The 23,010-nt window shown below is 44.8% G+C and overlaps 1 protein-coding gene across 4 annotated transcripts; it reads right to left on the bottom strand.

The window, feature by feature from the left end:
* Positions 1 to 10,551: 10,551 nt before the first annotated feature.
* Positions 10,552 to 22,995, bottom strand: LOC105013695 (kinesin-like protein KIF23). 4 transcript variants are annotated; one of them, XM_010875411.4, is made up of 23 exons: positions 22,890 to 22,995; positions 21,898 to 21,964; positions 21,648 to 21,776; positions 21,462 to 21,567; positions 21,242 to 21,378; positions 20,869 to 20,987; positions 20,490 to 20,660; positions 18,668 to 18,780; positions 18,467 to 18,588; positions 18,092 to 18,194; positions 17,913 to 17,992; positions 17,577 to 17,696; positions 17,166 to 17,328; positions 16,565 to 16,726; positions 15,892 to 16,058; positions 15,533 to 15,706; positions 15,035 to 15,256; positions 14,330 to 14,629; positions 12,674 to 12,910; positions 12,301 to 12,389; positions 12,081 to 12,150; positions 11,922 to 11,974; positions 10,552 to 11,792 (listed from the first exon to the last, which is right to left on the bottom strand). In XM_010875411.4, the coding sequence occupies exons 1-23, from the start codon at positions 22,901 to 22,903 to the stop codon at positions 11,780 to 11,782; spliced, it is 2,931 nt and encodes a 976-aa protein (XP_010873713.2). In that variant the 5' UTR covers positions 22,904 to 22,995; the 3' UTR covers positions 10,552 to 11,779. The 4 variants fall into 4 exon arrangements, with proteins under 4 accessions (XP_010873713.2, XP_010873721.2, XP_010873731.2 ...); XM_010875419.4 differs by lacking the exon at positions 12,674 to 12,910; XM_010875429.4 differs by lacking the exon at positions 14,330 to 14,629.
* Between the last annotated feature and the right edge of the window lie 15 nt (positions 22,996 to 23,010).

Below are 23,010 nucleotides of genomic sequence, written 5' to 3'. Positions count from 1 at the left end.
CACCATGTGTTGATACATAGTACGAAGAGCTTGAATGAGTCTTGGCAGAACCTGCTATCCATTTGAACAACGACAAGGTTGAATAGAGCTTGGTAGTTTATTGACCACGTTGCAGCGTGCTGTTTTTTTTTTTTTTACTTGTTTCTTCTTCTGTGATTCCAGTTTTGTGTTTAAACCGTTAACTATGACCCTGACTTGACCAGCCACATCCACCCTGCAGACTAAAACCCGGACTAAATCAGCCACATCCACATAGCAGACTAAGACCCGGGCTAAATCAGCCACATCCATACATCAGACTAAGACCCTGACTTGACCAGCCACATCCACACTGCAGACTAAGATCCCAACCAGACCAGCCCCATCCACACGGCAGACTAACACCCTGACTAGACCAGCCACATCTACACTGCGGACTAACACCCTGACTAGACCAGCCACATCAACACTGAAAACTAACACCCTGACTAGACCAGCCACATCCACATTGCAGACTAACACCCTGACTAGACCAGCCACATCTACACTTCAGACTAACACCCTGACTAGACCAGCCACATCTACACTGCAGAAGAAGACCCTGACTAGACCAGCCACATCTACACTGCAGACAAAGACCCTGACTAGACCAGCCACATCCACATAGCAGACGAAGACCCTGACTGGACCAGCCACATCTACACTGCAGACGAAGACCCTGACTGGACCAGCCACATCCACACTACAGACGAAGACCCTGACTGGACCAGCCACATCCACACTACAGACGAAGACCCTGACTGGACCAGCCACATCCACACTACAGACGAAGACCCTGACTGGACCAGCCACATCCAAACTAAGCCGGCCAAGTTGTGTGCACAAGCGTCATTGCAAAATGCATTCATTGATGCATGTTATTGAATGACTTCATTCTCCCTGCCTGCTTGTGTAGCCAAGAACAAAAATAGAACCCGGCTTAAAACCAACATGCACACAAGCGCTGAAGGTTAGGTCAAGGTTTAACACAACATGCCCACACCCAGGCGCAATCACAACAATGGCTGCCATTATTGTAGTAAAAATCTGTAGAACAAAGCAAAATAAGTATTAATGAAGCACACAAGCAGTTGTTGTCTGAGGATCGTCTTAACCAACAAACCCACTCACTCGTTGACAATAAGACAATGTAGCATTAGCAAAGATGTCTAGCGAGATAAGAACGCTTTCCTCGCTGCTGTTCTTTCTAATACGTCTGCCATGAATAGGAAACGTACATGAGAAGGATGGGGGTGAGGATGGAAACGGGAAAATAAGAGGATTTGACGGCCGGTAAGTGTTCACTTGTGCAAAATAAAACAGGTTATCAGGTTTATTTGGTGACTCTCGGCACCCCTTAATAAATCGGCTTAACGGCGGCCTAACAGCTTCATTCGACGCAAATCTCTGCACTGCAATAACACGCACCAGCAAGCAGAGATTAATTTAATAACGCCTTAATATTCTCTGTGAAAAGGGGGGGGACAGGGAGAGTCCAGAGAATATGGGGAGCTCGAGCCGAGCTTTCCCACAGAATAGAATATTGCTGCGGTTACAGATAGAAAATTACGTAATGATGTCATTTATATTCCATTCACCTAGGCGGTAGCTCCTCGGACGGGGGAACAGGGGGTTTGCGACATACCCACAAACAGTCCAAACAAACACATTGTCCAGACAATGAGTAGTGGGGAATAGAGATAATCGAGGGGACACGAGTCTACACATAAAAAGAGAATCCTAGGGGACAAGGATCTATACACAGGAAATAGAGAATCAGAGGAGACAGGAGTCTAGACACAGGAAATAGAGAATCCGAGGAGACAGGAGTCTATACACAGGAAATAGAGAATCAGAGGAGACACGAGTCTACACATAAAAAGAGAATCCTAGGGGACAAGGATCTATACACAGGAAATAGAGAATCAGAGGAGACAGGAGTCTAGACACAGGAAATAGAGAATCCGAGGAGACAGGAGTCTATACACAGGAAATAGAGAATCCTAGAGGACAGGAGTCTATACACAGGAAATAGAGAATCAGAGGAGAAAGGAGACAATACACAGAAAATAGAGAATCAGAGGAGACAGGAGTCAATACACAGGAAATAGAGAATCAGAGGAGACATGAGTCTATACACAGGAACCAGAGAATGCTAGAGGACAGGAGTCTGCACATAAGAAATACACCAACAGGCAAGTATGTGATTGTGTCTTAATTCATAAATTCATTTAGAAAAATACATAGTTATGACACAGCTCTTTCACAGCACCGAGCTGTCCAGCACATTCTAGGTTTCAAGCCTTGACCATCACGTAAACTCAGGAATAGCTAGGAAGCCCATGGTGCAATTGAATAAACTGGCCAATATCACCAGCGGTGAACTCCTGGTCATTATTTACAGGGCTCTAGTGACTCCCTCTGTTAAGTCAGGTACCTGCAAAGAGCACTGACCCCACCAGGGGACTGAGCATGTCATCCACACATGTTGACCCATGTGACTTACTAAATGGAAATACTAAGGAACAAACTGATTGACATGGTATGGATACCTAAGCGGAAGGCTTGTATCAGTCTTCAACTCTCCTAAACCCTTTTGGAATTGTGATGAGACAGGGCCCTAGAATGAAGAAGGGAAGATTGGAGAGTAAATTAAAATATTTACAACTGAAATGTATAGTGCTATCTGACTGTGATTAGCCTAAGAAATGCATAAAACCGATACAATTTGCACATTACATCAGCTCTTTTTCTCTACACTTCACTGTTTCCCACCACAGGGTGTCATGATTGACACTGTCCCTCTCTTAAGTACCTCACCCCATTCTAGGTCAACCCCCCCTAAACCGCAAACATCCAGGTTCGTTGCCAACCCACAGCTCCCTCCACAACCAGCCATACAACAGCAACTCACAGTTCCCTCCACAACCTTCCATACAATAGCAGCTCAAATAACAAACCATGTGGTTTGTATGGTAAGATAATTTACTTTGAGTTTAAAGAAAAAAGAAAGAGACATCTGGTGGTCATTAGCCTAAAAGATACTAAATATCCTGCAATCAGCAAACAAGGCATTACACGTGACAAGTCGACATCAAATGCATGCCATTCGGAGCAGGGTGGGTGCAACCAAAGAGAGAGGCAGTCTTGAAGAAGGGGGGGGGGGGTTGTGAAAATAAACAGAGTCAACTGCAGACGATGTAATGAGAATTTGCTCCATTTGGTGGTTGCCCGCAGCAAAGATCCCATCTGTTTTCTGTTGGAGTCAACAGGGAGGCAGGAAACTGGCAGACCACACTGACATCTAGTGGCAGGAACTGAGACCACAGGCATGACCTAGACATACAAGCCTGGCGCGTGCGCGTGTTTGCGCGTGCGTGCGTGCGTGCGTACGAGTGGCAGAACGTCCTATTTGACTTGTCTGAGGCCCACTGTGCCGCCCTCCCAGCCAGAGGAGCACTTCGTCATTCTCAAAGTAGCAGCACGCTCAGAAACCTCACTGCCAAACGGCTACAGACATGGAAAGGGTCCCAGAGAAAGAACAACAAAGACATTATACAACGGCACAGGATGACCTAGGCCTGTACCAATGTGTACACATGGGAAACGCCTCAGTGCAGGGGGATGGGGGATGACAACAATGACTTGGGGAAAGAATAGCAGAGGGAAAATGCTGTGTAAATGTAAAAAAAAAAAAAAAACAGACAAGATTACTGAACGTTTATAACATAACATAACAAGTCTAACGCTATAGTTAATTACAAAAACTGACTTATAGCGACAATGGCACACCCATCTCACCCGGAACAACAATAGCATGTGTCTTCTACTAGCAGCAACACACCCATCCCGGCTGAAACAACAGCGGCGACGACAACAACACATTGTCCGCACACTCCAGGGACACACTGCCGTCACCTCTGGTCTGCGCCAGAAGGCACCGGTGTGCCGGGACCGGATCTCCTCTACGTCCGGCATGCACAGGGACGTAGGACGCGTGCTTTAGGCCTGGCTGGTCGGGGCAATGGCTAGCTTCTGTTCATCCAATCAGAGGCTGCGCGTGATCAGCCGGGGACCGGGTGATTGGACCTCGGCTGTCCTGGTTGATGTCGTCTCGCACGAGGACTCGGCAGAGCCCAGCGTTAACTGCACACACAGCCAAATCCAGTGAATTAAAAGTGTGTTAAACAGTGTGTGTTTGGGGGGTTAGCAGGCTTTGGTCGTAAATATATAATCATTTTACAATATTTGCCATTCAGCCGACTCGTTTATCCGAAGAAACCTAGTCAGGCACTCCTGTATTTTGCATATAGATGACTATGTGAAATTAACACAACACTTGCATTGTAAGCATCTTGCTCTATACCATCTATAAAACAACCACACAATGATCAAGGCTAAGCAGCGATTGGATTAGCCCCTATTAATTTTGAAGTTAGAAATGGGGTTGCGTCTGGGGTTGCATTGCTTATTATATTCCCTGTTTATCTGCACTAGTATTTGAGATATACTTGGAAAAACATATTGAATGTAGACAGAATTATTCTGAGCCAACGAATCTGAGTGAGAAAACAAGCGAGAGTGAGCTTAACATCCTTTTTCTTTGGTTGGAAACACGCCTGGGTAAAGGAAGTAGAAGCCACAGTGTTTTCTTCCCACATTGTCCAGTGAACGTTGCAAATCTGCCTCCTTCTCATCCCCCCTCGGGCAAAGAAAGCGTAGAGCGAAGCCTCACTCCAAGCCCGGCACTCGACACCACCACCTCCACCACCAACCTGGCCCGCCTCCAGTCCCATTCATAATTAAGACGGCACAAATGAAAAGAGAGAGGAAAGGCCAAGATAGAAAAAAAATCTGTTAACGTGGTGCATTTTAGTTAAATCACATTTTTTTATGCAAACTCTCCAAGGTAGAGCTTGTAAGAATTGCCAATAAAGTGAGAAAGGCTGCGACCTGTGGACACTTTTTGATTAACTTATGACTGCTGAAACCGGCCATGAGAAACGTGAACTTGACACTTGTTTTAGAAGAATGACAGCAACAGAACTGGCACCCCCACTCCCCAACCTGACCAAAGATGGAATGGTCGCCAATACTAGTAGACAAAGCTAAGCCCTTTCCCACGATACAAATCAAACAAAGTTCAATAAAGGATCTCAGCCATTTTTTTTTATTTCTTTAGCCAATCAACATAGTTTAAGGGGTTTGGTGAAGCTGAGAGACCGTTGAACCAGGAGAGAACTTTTCAAAAAAATAAACGGTGGACACAATATTCCATCATCACACTCTTGTGAAGTGTTATGACTGTAGTGTCGTAACTGTAGTGTCGTGCCTGCACTGTCGTGCCTGCACTGTCGTGACCGTAGTGAAGTATTAAGTTATTTTTGGAGTAAGTAGTGAGGAATATGTAATATTTCTTATTTGAGTAACGGCCCCAACACTGGCTGTAGAATAGTTCCAACACTGTCCTTGTGTTTTCTTTCCTCAGAAGACAGGTGTTACGAGGGAGTTGGAAAAACAGTGACTAAAAATGTGTTTGGCTAGTGAGTCTTGGCCACGGGTGCACTGAGATGAAACACTAAGGTCAATGTTGAACCTGTAAAAGCACTCCACAAAAAGTGACATTACCGCCTTTATTAATGCATGCTTAAATAGGGTCGACACACATACACACACACATACACACACACATACACACACACAGACGCTGTGTTGGTTAGAGGGTGGTGAAAGGTTAAGCCAACACTTTTAGCTAGATCAACAGGAGACCTTACTCAGGTAAATAAGCGGAGTGGAGCGGGTCTCCTGTGTGGGATGTTAACGGGCCAACCTCGACACACAGGCCCAGGCATTTACCATCCCCACTCGAGTTCTGGAAGGAATATGGACGGTGAAATAGTGAATGGGCCTTCATGGGTCAGGCAGTCTCACACCCATTCACATCACACACAGACACGAACAAATATATACAGAGACATACTGTGTCACGGCCATGTCAGTGAGCTGAGGCACTGCGACAATAAGACTGTGTGTGTGTGTTCACGTTTTCCTCGCGGGTCTCGCCTGTTCCAACTGGACTGATGTGGGGAAGACACTGCCAGTGAGTGTAGCCAAAGTCCACACTGGGTTTGTGATTATGGCTGTTTGGGCCATTCGTTAACCATGACAACCACACACACACCTAATTTAGGCAATCAACGCTCATTTTTAAGTCACGCATACCGTCACTCAAAAATATCCTTTTCAAGGCACAGAAGTTACTACTTAGTTGTTTAAGAGCCAAAAACCATGACCGCATTTTGTGTCATTTACATACTGGAGTAAATAGTTCAACAGACATTGACAGGTTTCAGTCTTGCAACAAATTATGTCGAATCATATGTGCCCTTCAGCACTCATCCGCTGTGACATTTTATTTACAGGCAATAACCTTAAAATCAAAAGGCTGGTGTTTCAGGAAGTAGAAATGAATAAGGATCTTCATGCAGCAGGTTTGTATGCTTACCTGTAGAACCCAACAGGACAACAGAGCAATGTTCTTATTTCAGTTTATATTTAATTGAGTTTTCAACAACTGCGAATTGATGTTTTCCTGACTCAACGAACCCTCAACATTGATGCGTTGTTACAGTGATAAAATACAGTGTAAAAACATTGAAACTACACTGAATCAACCGATGTCTGCCCTGATGCAACGGGCCAAAACCAGAAATGTAGAATTTGAGCATTCACCCCCTAGGCTCTGGAAGGGACCCTGGATGCTGACAGTTAAGTGCAATCAAAAATGAGGAAATGGGAAACAAGGCGACATAATAGGGAATCAAACCCCCATTGTGTGTGCTGTGGACACACACCAACGGCTGTTCAAACACACTGTGTTGAATCAGTGGGAGTCAGTGGTGGGTGGGCATTGTCTGTTAGCAGAGTGTTTCAGAAACAGACGGGAAGGCTAAGTCAATAAAGTGAACTATGACCTCCTGTTGTCCATCATCGTAGGCTGACACACGTGATTTTATGATGCATGCACAGACACACACGAAGCGCAAGAAAGTTTGCCTACAATCAGGTAGCGTAGTCGTCACACCCACTCTGTATCAGCATGAATGAAACACTAAAACAGCAATAAAGCCAGACAATAACTGCTCATCTGGAATCAGCATTTTCGGGAACAGCAGCTATCAGCCAAATAACCGTCCTGTGTTAAAAGCTTTCACAGAGACCGGATCCTCGGCCTACAGCAGGGTCATTAGAAACAATACAAATAGAACTAGAACCTCTGTCTCAAAATGTTCCGAATCCAACTGCGCTGGCTCGTCGTGGTTTACAACTAGCTGGAAGACGTGCAAAAGCACGTATGGCCTTTGATAAAGCAGCTCCTGACATGACCTACTGTTTACAACTATCAGGCAACTATCATCAAACCATATACATTCTGTTACTTTACAAGGGTCTATGAAAATACAGTGTGACGACACGACACGGTGACCGGCCCAATAGATTCTATGTCGCGTCTGGGTTTATTTTCATGCATTTATTCAAGCCAACTACCAAGCATCAGGAGCCAATGACTCTTGGTGCTTTGCGAGAAACATTATAGCATGTTTATAAACGGTTTCATAATGCACTCCCACAACGATACTAGTGACAATGGCAACGGGTTTGTGTGGGGGGGGGGGTGATTTATCTATAGGTGATTTCACAGACAGGTTAAGCACATTCATATTGCGTGTCTGTGTGGGTGGGTTTGGTTGGGCATTGTTAGGGAAGTTTACACAGCATCAACAAACAGGGAGAGATACATAGGGAACAAATAAGGAGACCGATAAGTCAGTTATATAGAGTGAAGTCTTTGTTTCTATGGGAAGAGGAAGTAGAACTGGCCGATTGTAAGAAAGAACACAGCAGAACACACACACACACACACACACACACACTCTCTCTCTCTCTTACACACACACACACAGGGTAGAAGACAACGCTGCAGTTTGAACAGTTACAGGAGGACATCCACGCAATCCCGATCAGTGAAAACTCAACACTGGGAACATTAATAAACTCATTAGTATCATAAATATTTTACAGCCTCGACTTATTGACATTGGACAAGCCTGAAACACAGATGTCACAGAGGATCCAGAAAACACACCCACACACACAGACATCAAAAAGTGCCTTTAAAAAGTTTTTTTTTCAAACCCTTATCCTAAGAGTAACCCCAAAATCCTAGCTATAACCATAACGCCACGTGTCCATTCCCATAACCGCAATTGTAACTTTTACCCTAAACCCAACAATTAAGTCAAAATATAGCCTTTTTCAAAACGGGAACCGGAGTATACGTTTCTAGTTTAACCACAGTTTGGGGAAATGTTTGTCCCCATTTATATGGTACAGTACAATCTGTTCTGTCACACACACACTCACACTCACACACACACCTCACTGAGTAACTTCAAAGGTCACTGAAAATGCACAGAGGTTAAAAACCAGACCGGTCACATTAGCAGTGGTATTGCAGGGTCATGACAAGGTAACCACGCCACTAACCAGTTGTGTTCCCTCTGCGCTAGTCAGAGTTGTTCAGCATCTATATTTGCTCTATGTGGCCACACAAAAGAAAAAAATCCTGAATAAAAGAGAACAAACACTACAAATAGAGAGTTAATCTCTCTGCATTTCTACTCCCGGGGCCACAGTACATGAAAAGCTGACCAATTCAACACAAGGTTCCAAGCCAAACACAACGTACACTGGAGATAAGAGCGGGTATTTAAGCGCCCATTAGCGAATGTTTGAGTAAAAGGGGCCATTTAGAAAAGCGACGGGCCCATGTGATATTTGCTCGAACAGTGCTTAAAGGCTGCCTGGTTAAACAGGCAACACAGGGGTAAGGTCAATATTTTCACAGGCAGGCCTGGAGACACAAGAGCGCTGGAAGTGAGAGTCAACTGACAGCTGTTTCCCTCCCGGCCGCCACTCGCTGTTCAAACTGGGCATGAGAGGACACTGGGCCACTAGTCAAACCAGACATGACAGCGTGGCCCTCCCAAAGACAGGCAAAAATAACAGAGGGGGAGGCTAGATTCCCTCTCAAAAAAGCCCTCAAGTAAAGATCATAATGTGGATCAGGGGTGTGGACAAAACACATTTATCAGGTTATTATCGACGCTCAAGGCTACAACCTAAGAGTACAACTTTTGAACTCTGCAATCTGTCTGATCGTCAACTTAAAACACACAAGACAGCTGAATTTGATAAATGTATCTCACATACACTACATTGCTGTAAGTTATGCTGGGAAAAATTGTTGGGCATCTTTGTAGCATTCTAATAAAACATTCCCCTGAACAACTGCAATTGAAAGTGCAGCGAATCCAAAAACCACGGACACTAAAAAGCAGGCATAAAAGCTTTCTCTGCATTTATGGGCAGTTTCAGCGCCTTACGCGTTTATTCTTTCCCTCGCGTTAAGCGAGTAAAGGTAAGTGACTGTGGAAAGTGAATTTGATTGGCTAAGTCTCCCTCCACTTCAGAAGGAAATCATATTCAGAAGGCGACTTGCTAAGTGCACATTGCCTATTAACTTCCATTTCCCTGTGCTTTATTTGCGATAAAGTGATAATGCAGCAGTTAAGGAAAAAGACGACGGCGAGAGCATCATCCAAGCAGATGAGCAATTCAGCAGTGCAGTGTGCACTGACCTCGCTGCCGACCAAGCGTTCACTGTGAAACGAGCTCAGTGAAGCAGAGGAGCCTGGAATATCTAGAGCTGTCCAGAGTCAACAGCCGTGGCAGACAGTATGGGCTCAGTCAAACTTCTCAAACTCCGTCAGCCATATTTTCAATGAATCACTCACAGGCTATAAGGTCCGACATGCACAGAAATGTCAACAAGATCAATTAAACTGAGCACTTCGTTTTAGATAACGGCACGCAAGACATCTTATAAATGTTACTATTGGTTGGAATGGAGTTACATTTGAACACCTTGACTCGGTCATGTCCAATGTGTCTGACAATATGCGGAGACTGAAAAATGACTTCACCAACCCAATCTACACCACCCATAAGCACAACATTGGCCATCGTTGCCAAAGTATAGATGGACAATGACACAATTCTCCATTTCAGAATCTGTATTATGGCCAGTCACCCAATACAAAACCAAGCAGATGTAAAAGAAACACCTCAGCGGTTTGGGCCAACAGCCGGTTTACAGGGGTAATCAGAGGCTAGATTGAAGATGACAGTTTCCCTGACAACCGAATGTTTCAGGTTCCTGCTTACTCAGAAGGCCATGCACAAAATGCAGGCAAAAGCACAGTCTCTGCTGCCACCTGCTGTCAATAGTATTTATCACAGGAATTCCCAGAAAATTGCTTAGTGTGCTGCAAACATTTCACTTGAGCAATTACAAATTTCTCTTTTGTTGTGTTGTAAAACTGTTTATTTTTATATTATTGATTAAAAAGACACAACACCCAATAATGACTAACAAAAACACATTTTACTAAGTTGTACAATTTATTCAGTTTTAAATCTCTCATGTACATATGTATTCAGCCTTGCAACCTGCAGGCCTCCCTTTTGGGATACTCGCAACACCAGCCCCAATAACACTATAAGAGAAATCTAGTTGTGCTTTGCCTTGCACACCTAATTGTGTGCAGGCATGTGCGTGTGTTCAGATCTACAAGGACACCAGTTATTCAGAAAGGACTCCAGGAGTAGAGCAGCCAATATGTTGAGTGTAGTGTTAGGAGAGTAAAGGCTGTGTCCATATATTACAATACAGTAACTTAAAACAATATTAGCCAGCTTAACAAACAGCAAAATACACAGGGCACTAAATCCTGCTTTTAATTCAGCTTCCAGCACTGTAACCAACCATTTATTTAAAAATCTCAAACCATTTGTTAGGATGGGCGGTGTTACTTGGCACAGATTTGTCTCAGGGAAACCCCTATCACTCAACTCCATTGGTGTTGTCGTTTTGTTTTTTTAAGTGCCCAACATATTTTCACATAACATTTGAAAAGCTGACTAATGATATACGGAATGCTCGGATTCAAAGCAGTAGTCTGACAACAGGGCACAAGCAAGAGGTAGTGCAGCCCGATTTCCATTAGCATCATCTTATCGAGTCTCCATTAAAATATTTGAGTCAGTACCAGTTTCTCTGTGACAATATCTCAGGGTGTGGAGGGGTGAAATCAAGACCTAACATTCATACACATTAATAAATATGGTTAAAAACATGTCGCAATCGTTCATGTTTAGTCAACAATATTCACTTCAAAGCCTTTATTTGCAGTGAAAGACCTGGTCAGACGGCATTGGTATAAATCTGTTCTGTAGCAGCAACTTTTTACAGTTGATTCATACCATGTATGAATAAGCTACACAAATTCTCATACTTAGTGTGAAACAAAATGTTACTTACAATAGAGATAGACATTTTGTGCAAAAAACCTTTAGGGGTGACAAAGCCATGAAAAAAAATAAGGTCTGAATGCTATACCATGTGATATGTAATTATCTAATCCCTAAATCATGCTCTACAATAACAAATAATTTCCCTTTCAAGCTACATGATTAAATACAATTCATATCCCGTTTAGAAAAATCGATAAATAAAAACAGTTTGAATTTTGAGTATGCATAGTTAAGTGAAGTTCACTGGGCCAATGCACATGACAAACCCAGCATTGAGGGGAAAGCCCCTCCCCCCCAAGAAACTGTCATCTCATTCATCCAGGTCCTACTTCCTGCGCCTGGAAGAAAAGATTGGAGATATAAAAAGGTATTTTGTTAGCTGCAGTTGATTTGTCAAACCTACAAAAACATGTTATGCTATGGTTGCCAGTAAGCAACCGCACTGGAATGTGAATTCAAAATCTTACTTGGGATAACCAGTCTGGACACCAAGAACCGTGCTTGTACTGGCCAGCGGTGGCTGTTGAGAGTCGATAACAATTTGATACCCTCACATGAATCATTTGGAGACTAGGGTATGTGACCTGGCGTATGTGACCAGGTAGACTTTGCTGGGTGTAGCTTACCCGGTTTTCACGGTCGTTCCAATCCGTCCGTTTCCCGTTATGCTGGCCTTCAGATGACCTCCTCTTACGGCTTCATGGGACCAGATCAAATGAGAATCAATTCTGGGCCCCGTAAATAAAGCCTCTACTCCCATACTTCAAAGTAATTGTAATTCTTTCAAGAAGATGCTTTGCTTATAGACATAGCATGGTAACTAATGGCTTAGGCAGCAGCGTCTACCTTGAAGCAGTTGGGCATTCCTGCCTGAGCGTTTCGATATCTGTAAACTGCACAGATTGTCCCCCGCCTCTCGTTTTGAACACATCTCCCTGAGTAGGTAAACCACAGTAGAATTCATTTGTGCCATGCAGAAAGACACACGTGGAGGGGAGAGGCACCAAAACATTCCCCTCCACAGTTAAACATGTTTGGTTATAACAGCAGAAATCTTTAAAAAAACTGCTTGAAACATCACATCGTTATCGCTGGTAGCAATGTTATCAGGATGTCATCAGAAATCTGCACAAACCCCGAAGAAATGTGAAAACAGTCAAAAACACAAATAAAATCAAGATAAATTTGAGGGAAAAGGTTGGACTTTGGTCGCTTTTACCTTGATTAGTTTGGTCTGAATCTCCCCATCAGAGGCAAGCTCCTGATGCGTTAGAACGTACTTGTGGCATTTAGACAGAGCTTTCTCATTGGCCGCTGACACCTTGACAGCATTGGGTATGATTGGCTGCATGACTGTGTTTAAGTCCAAATTAGAGGCTGGTTTGTGATCTACCCATCGCTCTCCACCTGCCGAGTGTGAGCGTCTGTGGCGCGGGTGAAACGGTATGGCTGGGATCTGGTGAGTCCCATTTAAAACCGTGAGGAAGACAAAATCAGGGGATTATTGACAGTAGTGGTCTGGAGGTGTGGTTAGTGGTAGTGTTTACAGCAGACAGGCGGTCGGGGTTAGTGCGTGAGTATGTTCGGCACATGCAAGATTTAGATATGAGAACGACGGCACAAAAGGAAAACGACTCGTGGCCTGGCCTGAACCGGTAGAATTCAAGAGATGGTTTTAGTACAGTGCTGTTTTTTTGGTAAAAGCAACACTGCTTTCAATTGAGGTTATAGGCCTGGGTCAGAGACGAAATACAGACCAAGGACTCAATTCAGCCTGAAACAGATTGTCTTTGCCCTGCCCCAGTTACTTGGTTGGAAAAAATCCAAAGAGTAAAATCACCAGGGCCAATTTGGGGCTTACTTTTTGTCATTGTTGGATACAAATTATTCAGGCCTTCCCAACCATTCTCTCAGATTAAATTAGGCACAGGGCCGCATCTAGCTGCCCAGTCGTTTTAGGCAGCTTATACCGCCATTTCATACACACAGTATATTAATAGTGAGGGCTTCCCGTGCAAACCTAACCTCAACAAACACCATGTCAGTAAGGTTTAGTATTTCCTGTTGCACCAGGGCTCAAGAATGCATCAAGACATCCATTGCAGTGAGATGTTAGCCAACACACTGGATGTGACGCCGCTCCATGTAAAGCAGTGCAAACGAATGTGTTGTGATGACAAAGCAGAAGGTTTGAAGACCAGCTGGCGGCATGGAACGGTAATTCACCAAAACACCTGTATGATAGGTATACCTTTATATGATGTGACTAATCAGTGTTGGTAGACGTCTGACAGTTGGCCAATTTTAACAAGACAAATTGATCAGTTGGTTGTTTCATAAGTGTTATGAAGTTTACAGTGGGTATTTGCCAATACAGCATGTAATGGAATGAAGAGTTCAATGCGCTACATGTTTTCCGCCTAGTGTACACAAAGGAAATGGCAGAGAACTAATGTTATTGATGATGATGAATGTGACTGCATCTAATAAAGTATTTTTGTTTATGCAGACCTGACAGTGCTACTTCAACCTTCTTAACAACCTGGCAACTTCCCCAAGCACATTTCAAAGGCTCTACATGTAGATGTTTCAAAAGCATGACAGATCTAGCAGACGTTTGAACACAAGCAAGAAGCCTCTAGGGAGATGAAGGTCAACAGGATGATGAGTAGCAGATCTACTTAGGGCATATTGATCTACAAACTAAGCAGCGGGGGATGCATATTATTCTAGAAGTCTAGAATGCAGCTTTATATGCAACTACCAGCATGTAAGACAATATTATTTTAAAACTCTACAAGCCAATAGCGTCCCGGACACCCAGAAGTGCGTTTCAGTCCAGGACCAAGATTAAAGTCGGTGTGTCTGGACTAACCGTTGAGCGTGACTCTAGCCCGTAAGCGTGGCTGGGCCCCGGGGCTTCTGTCTCAGGGACCCACTGCTTCCCTCTCCTGCGGCCCACGCTGCTGCTTCCACATGAGGTCCCGCCACCACTCCCTTCAGGAGTCCCGGAGGGGGCCCTACCTACAGGGAACCTCTGCTCCCACTCGGAGACCACGGAGGCTACTGACAAACCACTAGCCGAGGAGGAGGAGAGGGAGGAGGAGGATGGGGGGAGGACCTGAGCTGTCATGACCTGGTGGCGGTGGCGGGAAGTGGAGGGAGTCTGCCAGTCCTGGGGTGGGGGGTGGGGTGGGGTGACATCTTCAATAGTGTATTCAGTGTGTTGAAACGTCCACAAAGTTGCAGGCCGAGTCATAACAAGTCAAACTAAAATGCTTCCCTATTCTGCATGACAGAGAAATCGCCTCTGTTCTACATCATAGATTTCTATCTGATCACCCGGGCCGACACCAGTAACTGCGGAATGAGGCACGGTGGGAGGCGGATGCAGGTGGAGCGTGAAGGCAGGCAGAGCAGAGCAGCAGTAAATGTGGTCCGTTGACATAGCATTTCCTTAGCGGACAGAGAGGACTCACCCAGCAAGTCAGTGGTCAAAACAGCAACATTTCAAGCTACCACAAATCAATTTTGACGAACAGACAGACACGGGGAAAAGACAGAAGACAGAACAACTCACGGGCATCGATGAGGGCGAGGCGGACCTCTTCTGAGGAGGTCCGCCGCGCTGGTCCTTCTCCCGGCAAGGCCTCGGGGGGACGTCTGGAGGCGGGGCGAGACGCTGCTCGGAGGTGACGCTGCTGTTGCCCTCCGACACGATGGCTTTCAGCTGTTTCAGCTTCTCATCCTTCACCCACAGCTTGTTCCTCATCTCCAGCTCCTTGGCGTTCACACGGCGATCCTGCAACCGCAACGGACACTTTTACTCTAACAGAGGACAACTGACATTGAAAAACTACAATGCCCAGGGTACATCAGATGCATTGATTTTAACAGAGGACTAATACTGAAAAACTACACTGCCCAGGGTACATCAAGCCCTCGAACATAACCGCATAATGCAAAGAGACTTAAAAAGTGACATAGCTAAAAACAGGCCGGCCGTTGCATGCATTCAACAACTCTGATCTACTGAGGTGTCACAAGGAGAGGGGGGGGGGGTATGACGCCCACTTACACACTCCTTCTCCCACTTGTGCTTGGTGTCAGTCACCATGCCCTGCATGCGTGCCTCCATGCGCCTCCTCTCTGACAGCTCTCGCTGCAGCTTCTGGTCACGGCTCTCCAACTCCTGCTGAAGCGAACGCTTGTCCTCCTCGTAGATGTTGGTGGTTTTCTGAAGAATGTCAATCTGGGGAGAAGACACATTAGGCATTCAGGAGCGTGTCAGGACCCAAACTGTCTCAGAAACTATTTGATTAGGAATGCATGCGTTTCAGTGTCAAAAAGAAAACGTAGCAAATCAGATATAAGACAGGGGGATAATAAACAGGAATTAAAAGCGACGGACAACCAAAGAGAGGACTCCGACTCTACCTTGTATTCCAGCATCTTGGATTTCTTCTCCAGCCGCTCCATCTCATTTCTCTGGTTGACAATGACTCTGTCTTTCTCCCCCAGTTTCCCCCGCTGCTCATGGAGGAAATTCTCCTTGGCCGTTACATGGCCTTCAACCTCCTGGAGCATGGATTTCAGCGTATTGGCTAAAGAGATACAACAAATTTAAAAAAAAAAAGGTCAGAGTTCTAGGACCAACCAGGGGCACTAGGACCAACCAGGGGCACATTTTCTCCCCACTAGGAGTAGCTTGCAGAGCTGCAGGATACATGCAGAAAGTACAGGGACAGACAGACACTATTATTGTGTCGATGAGAATAACAAACTAACATTCAACCAAAATCTTGATTTGCAGCTCTAACCAACGCCTCCTAATGAAATATCAACTGATCAAGCCAATCGCAACAAAACGGTAGCCCTGTAGCCCTGAAAGGAGAAATACTTATGTACCTTTCCTCTTGCATAAAAGACATGGGAACACAGTCCTCAGGGGCTAGAGTCTTAACTAAACAAGATCCTCCTGAAAGGTCTCAAACACAATCACGGGTAATTGCGAACTGTAATACAAGACATGCCTGTGACATTTCAAATGTATGCTAAATGTTCAGCCCTGAAGCCCATATCTGGGTTTTCAGGGGCTTGTTTTTCATACCAGTTATGGTGCACTGCTCAGAAATCATCTGCCGGATGCGTTGCCTCCTCTCCAGCACCTCCACCAGGCGGGGCAAGCTCTGCTCATCCATGGGGTCCACCAATTCACAGGCAGGCAGAGCAGGGAGGCTCTCCAGGAGCTGGTTAAACAACGATCCATCCTCTGGGAGGTCAAAAGAGAACCAATTAACTCAACTTGGTATTCGTGGGGGCAGAGGCACTGCGAAAATTAAATGATTTATCACATGACACCATGGACATCAGATGTGAATGCCCTCACCCTAGTCAGTAGCACTGTCGAAACTACTGTCTCCACTAGTCTACCATTACGCAAACATTCAGCGAATTCCAACAGTTCCTTCTTTGGCTCTGTATTCAAGCACTTAGGATTCAAAATAATACACTGAATGGGGTTAAATAGCAAACTTGCAGCTTCAATTTCAGGGCAATTTAGTGGATGAAAATTATAGCACCTGCAGTTTAGTCCCCACATGCCCTACCATTTAAACCCACCAAACGTATTCGGGCAATGGGGTTCGCGTCGGCGCGTTCGTTAACATATTTTGCGTGCGTACACAAGATGCCACCGTAGCTGTGAGTACCTGTGTAGCCGCCCCCCCCAGGGCGCTCCTCCTGGCGCTGGGACTGCCCGTCTTGGAAGGCCTGGTTCCGGTGCCTGCGCCCCGCCGCCAGACCGCAGATGGGCCGGTCCACGGGCCTCGCCACCTCCACCTCTTGGGTCAATTCGGCAAAGCGCATCACCAACTGTGCCCGAGGGGCACACAGACTTGGTTTATCATTTAGGCATTTCCATTATAAAAACAAAAAGCCTATTCGTGTCAGTATTACCAGGTCAAAGTAGCTAGCCACAGCATGTTCATGAATGTTTTGACTGCAGTTGAAACACACGCCGTCACAGGGTTTGACTGGGCAGGGACAGACAACAGACGCGCAGAGGCGCGCACGTGTGTGTGTGTGTGTGTGTGTGTGTGTGTGTGTTAGTTCTATGTTACCATGGTTTCTTCATAGTCGTCAGCTTTGGGGTTGACACACACAACCATGCGGACTTTTCCTTCACCGTCAAAATAGTTCTTGAACAGATGAGTCACTTTGGAGTCCCTGTAAGGCACCATCTGAAACAACGCCAACGCTGCATTACGGCACGGAGCTTTCAACCAACAAGCCACAATGTCAGCAATCACCACGCGACTAATCCAACCCGCTGTACATAAAGCAGAAGGGGGTCACCCTACCAGGACTAATTCACCACAGGGCAAAAATTAAAACAGCATCCCGCACAAATGCTGCAGCAACGTCCATAAACACAATCGCTGGCTACAACGACCAACCTTGTTTGTGCCACACATCTGATTCTCCCGGAGGACTTCTATACACGTGCGTAACGTCATCAGGGACTGGTTGATGTTGCCTGGGGAGGAGTGAAGACACCAGGTAAACATGGGCATCGCGGTGAAGCTGACAGCTAAATAAACGCGTTTCTAGAATGGATACCGCGTCTTCAGCTCACCTGCTTCACGGAGACGGCTGCCCTCGGCTTTGGTCCTGCTGGTTCGCTCGCTTCCAGCCAGGTCCACCAGACACAGCTGGCTAACAGTCACCTGGTTCTTGTCCTGTAAGACACCAGGCTAGGCTATCAGGGCTTAAAAGCTAAGAGCTAACACTAGCTAAACTCAAAGTAGTCCGGTGCGAGAAGTTAGCCTGCCTGCCAGTATTTTGTGTTGGCTCACATAAGGAATGTAAGAATCTTGCAAAGAAAAATCTACTTACTACAGAACAATTTAGGGAGCTCCACCTTCCAGTCAATTTGCCTCCATTATTTTCAGGTTCGCTTTAAAGTAAATACAGTAAACCAATGTATAAGAGTGTGAGGTTTAAAACTGACCTGTAGAATATGGTCTCCGTCCGCATCCAGTGGAGCCTGGGCCAGTTTGACGATGAATACACTGTGCGAGCGACTGGACTCGCGGTTCAGCTGAGTATTGGCAATTCTCCTTTTCTTCTGCCCTGGACAGATGAAGGCAAACATCGTTGAGGGAGAAACACAATCAGAGGGTGAAAATGCATACCCTCAGATCCCACTCACCACGCCAAAACACCTCGAAGGCTTCTTCCGTGGACTTCACCTCCACCTCTGTACACCCCGCCACGTACATATTGTGATTCTGATCCTCACGTAAAATTTTCGACTGAGGCGGTCTGCAAACGTGGCACAACAAACAACTGTTAACCACACAGTCAAACAACCGAACCGAACTAGACTACAAAAGGCAAGTCAAGAAGAAATTCAGCACGGCTGCGTTCCAACATGCTGCACACGTATGTTAAAACAGCGTGTTCAAAAGGACTGACGGGTTAAAGACACACATGCGTTATGTCAAGCAGCTGCGTTCACCAGCATCCCATCAGACGTTCCAGAACATGTTCACACAAATCAGCCTCAGTTCAAGATTGCGATTAACTGAGAAATTAGCCTCCCATTTTAGGTTGGATGTGTAATACGTTTTCGATACTGTACATGATTGAGTAGAATCACTTTCATACCTCAGATAGCCATGAAACACCAAGTTTGAAAGCGAGTGGTTCTGATGACATGAGGCATAAATCGGCCCACGCGTAACATAACACAGGATTCTTGGGGACACTTTTTGGCTTGGGAGTTGCCCTTTTACAACCAGTGACCAAGCATCACATAATGCTTCTTTAAACCATTCAAGGACACTTTCACACAAATCTCAGGACAATCAGAACGAGAAAAAATAAAAAGGAATTTCAACCGAGGCAGCAAAAGGCAGAGGACTTAAAGCAAATTGATAGTGCAGAACTAAAGTAAATACAATTATGTAGTGTATATTACCATTTATACACACATTGTAGGGTTTCAGATTGGTATAGGGAAAGGATAGACTGGTGGCCAGATCAATCTGCCACTACTGTTACGTCTTAACTGTGTACATTCTGCCACTACTGTTACGTCTTAACTGTGTACATTCTGCCACTACTGTTACGTCTTAACTGTGTACATTCTGCCACTACTGTTACGTCTTAACTGTGTACATTCTGCCACTACTGTTACGTCTTAACTGTGTACATTCTGCCACTACTGTTACGTCTTAACTGTGTACATTCTGCCACTACTGTTACGTCTTAACTGTGTACATTCTGCCACTACTGTTACGTCTTAACTGTGTACATTCTGCCACTACTGTTACGTCTTAACTGTGTACATTCTGCAACTACTGTTACGTCTTAACTGTGTACATTCTGCAACTACTGTTACGTCTTAACTGTATACATTCTGCCTGGGAGCAAATAAATCGAAGTGCTTCAAAAGTTCAGACAATGCAGAGATTAGTCTGGTCCCAGGCTCAGAATACACAAACCACGTACATCAAGTCAGGGTTCCGCAGAGGGGTGCCCCCACCAGGCCGCCTAGCAAGAACACAATACATATTACAACTCTAACCTACAATACATACCTTTACTGGACAACATATCAACTACAAGCAATTTCGGCAGATGACAGCAAAGCAGTGCTGTTGAAACACTTCGAGCAGGATGACGATTAACAAACATTTTCACCAATGGCTTTTACATTAAGTTCAGCGGGTCTTAATTAGCTTTCCTGGGGGGAAAGTTGCCATGAGAATCCACCACTACTCTGTATTAGGTTATGAAATCAAATGCATGCATTTTTTGGGGGATGCTGAGAAAGGTCCAGAACATAGCGACTTGGAATGAATGTGTTCGATGACATAAGGAAATTATACTTAAATTGTTAGGAGACAGTGCGGGGGGGGGGGCAACCATTTTTGGCTGGGTTGGTCTACATTAAAGCAAAAAATTCCAGACACAAATTAGACAAAACATACGGTAACTGCCAATTAAACAACAAAGCCTGGACTTACTTGGCTCGTATGGGGTCACATGGCACTTCCTCCAGCAGATCGTAGATGTAGTTATTGTATATTTCTATATATGATACAAATACACTATAGCAGCTGTCCTCATCGACTCCCTCACATTTGCATGCCTCCTCTGGACTGATCATGTCTGCAAACTCAGGGTCAGGTTTTTGCCTAAAGGACAGAAGCAAAACCTTGGTGTCAAATCTAGTTCAACAATCATTTTCAAGAAGCTCCTGTATAATCTGAGGGCTTTCATCCTCATCAACCAAATATCTGCAGGCACACTAAAATTAAGGAAGGAATGACAACAGGTGATTGGTATCTGAGGGCGTTACAACGTCTGGCTAAGACATGTTTGGCTTATAGAATGCAGGCATACCTTGACGAGGGTGTTTTGGGCAGTGTAGACTGTTGATTGGATTCTCGCTTCTGTCTTTCCAGGAGAGCATCTATCTGACCTTGGATTTCCATTCCATTCTTGTCATCAGTCCTAAACACCTGCAACATCAAACATTTTAACGACATGTAGTAGGTTTTTTTCCTTTGTTTAACATTTAGAGCACATAAAAGCAAGAACACGTATCCAACAGAGTAACACAACTAATAATGTCTTTCAGCACATACAATCTTACTAAAGTGGTCTCTCACGAGTTGGCTAGTCAGGGCATCAAGACAACCATTTCTATGTTCTAATCAATCTCGGACAAAAAAAAAAACAAGGACAACAGCATATGATATAAAGGAAGCCTCACAAATCTCTTTGCCTGAAGTGGACCTATACTATTGAAGAGCATGTCCAGCGAACGAGGGAGAAGTCCACCTTCCCCAGGAGAGCCAGTCATTGTAAATGTCTTTCCACTGCCAGTGACGCCATAGGTGAAAAGCAATCCTATAGAAAACAAACACCAGTCAACACAACGGCCATCAAATACTTCAACCAGAACATACTTCAACCCAATTGCGCAAACGTACCATTCTTGCAGTGAATCAGGTCATCCACAAGCGGTTTCGCAACATCCTCAAACAATTCCAATTGGGAGGTTTGAATTCCAAAGACTTTCTTGAACGAGTACTGGGTCTGTGTGGGGAAAAATCATCAGTAACTATAACCTGCACGGAGATGCATCAAAGCGAAAGTAGAACCTGGGCTCTTTATACCTCTTTGTATTCTCCATTGCGGTTGGCTTTGATGCCATCGGGCGCATGCAGCTGAATGGTCGTGCTGCTGATGATGTCAATACAACACTCCTCATCTTCTGCTCCTAACGGGCGGACACGGCAGTACACCTGCGCCCGGAAAATGGCCGCACGGTACGTTAGTCGTTAGCCACGTGACGCGATTATGACTTAGTCTTCATCAACATGCTAGTAAGCGTGACATGAGTAACATTAACAATGGCAAACTTACACCAACGGGATCTTTTTGTGTGTTGGATGTTTTCTTCTGGGCTTGCCTCCGAGGAGTTTTGCCCTTTCTGTGAAACAAATGGGGGGGTGTTTAGGAAAGACTCAATACTAGTGCAATTGGTTTGAACTCTGCGGGCAATACTCGGCCTTCATTTCAGGGTGGTTGCGGTTGGTTGGCTGTCCTTGTCCATCTGGTCATGCTTCTGACCTGGACTAGGTTTAATAGACTCTGGACTCAGTCCACATGCATTCATTAATCATTACAACAAATGTTCACCTGGCACAGCCAGAAGAGGACTGGTCACCCTTCTGAGCCTGGTTCCTCTCTAGGTTTCGTCCTAAATGTTGACCTTCTTAGGGAGTTTTTCCTAGCCACTGCAATAACACTGTTGTTGTTTGCTCCTTGGGGTTTCTGGCTGGGTGTTTTGTAAAAGCACTTTGTGAAAACTGCTGTTGTAAAAGGCGCTTTATAAATACATTTGATAGGTTGATTGAGTTAATTCACAAATCGTTAGACTTCCGAGAATATTGCCGGAAAACATTGGCAATACATGGCTAGTTAGTATCGTAACTGTTGAAATTCCAACGTAAACTGTTATCAACGCAAACATATGTTTTTATTATGTTCACTAGCTAGCTAGTTTGGTAGTAAAGCCTATACTGTAATTGCGTTGGCTACGCTGTCAAACAATACTTTGGACATAACTAACTTACCAAATATACTCAACGTCACATTACTGTACGTTTATGTGGAGTTGAACACAAGTACTTGGTTTCATTTGACTCACTAATTGCGATTGCTTCCGAACTATTGATATTAGGGTTATCAACACACGCCAGTTTAGTTAGCACAACTTGCTAAAATGCTAAAACTAAAGCTAGGTAGTTGGTCAACAATCGTTATAAAAACGGATTAGCCAGGAATACAACCACACACTTTTTAACAAATTCAACTTCAGTGTGCCAATTATAATATTGCAGAATTTTACTTACACGGGTCTCTGCATTTTGAACGTTGCCTTTGTTTATCTTAATAACTCTATTTCGACTTTAGTCTCCTTCAGTATTTGAAAATTCCCTCCCGTATGACGTCAGATGGGCTTCGTTGTTTTTG

The sequence above is a fragment of the Esox lucius genome, chromosome 2 (assembly GCF_011004845.1).
Source record: "Esox lucius isolate fEsoLuc1 chromosome 2, fEsoLuc1.pri, whole genome shotgun sequence".
Taxonomy (NCBI): domain Eukaryota; kingdom Metazoa; phylum Chordata; class Actinopteri; order Esociformes; family Esocidae; genus Esox; species Esox lucius.
This window is presented reverse-complemented; position numbering and strand designations above follow the sequence as displayed.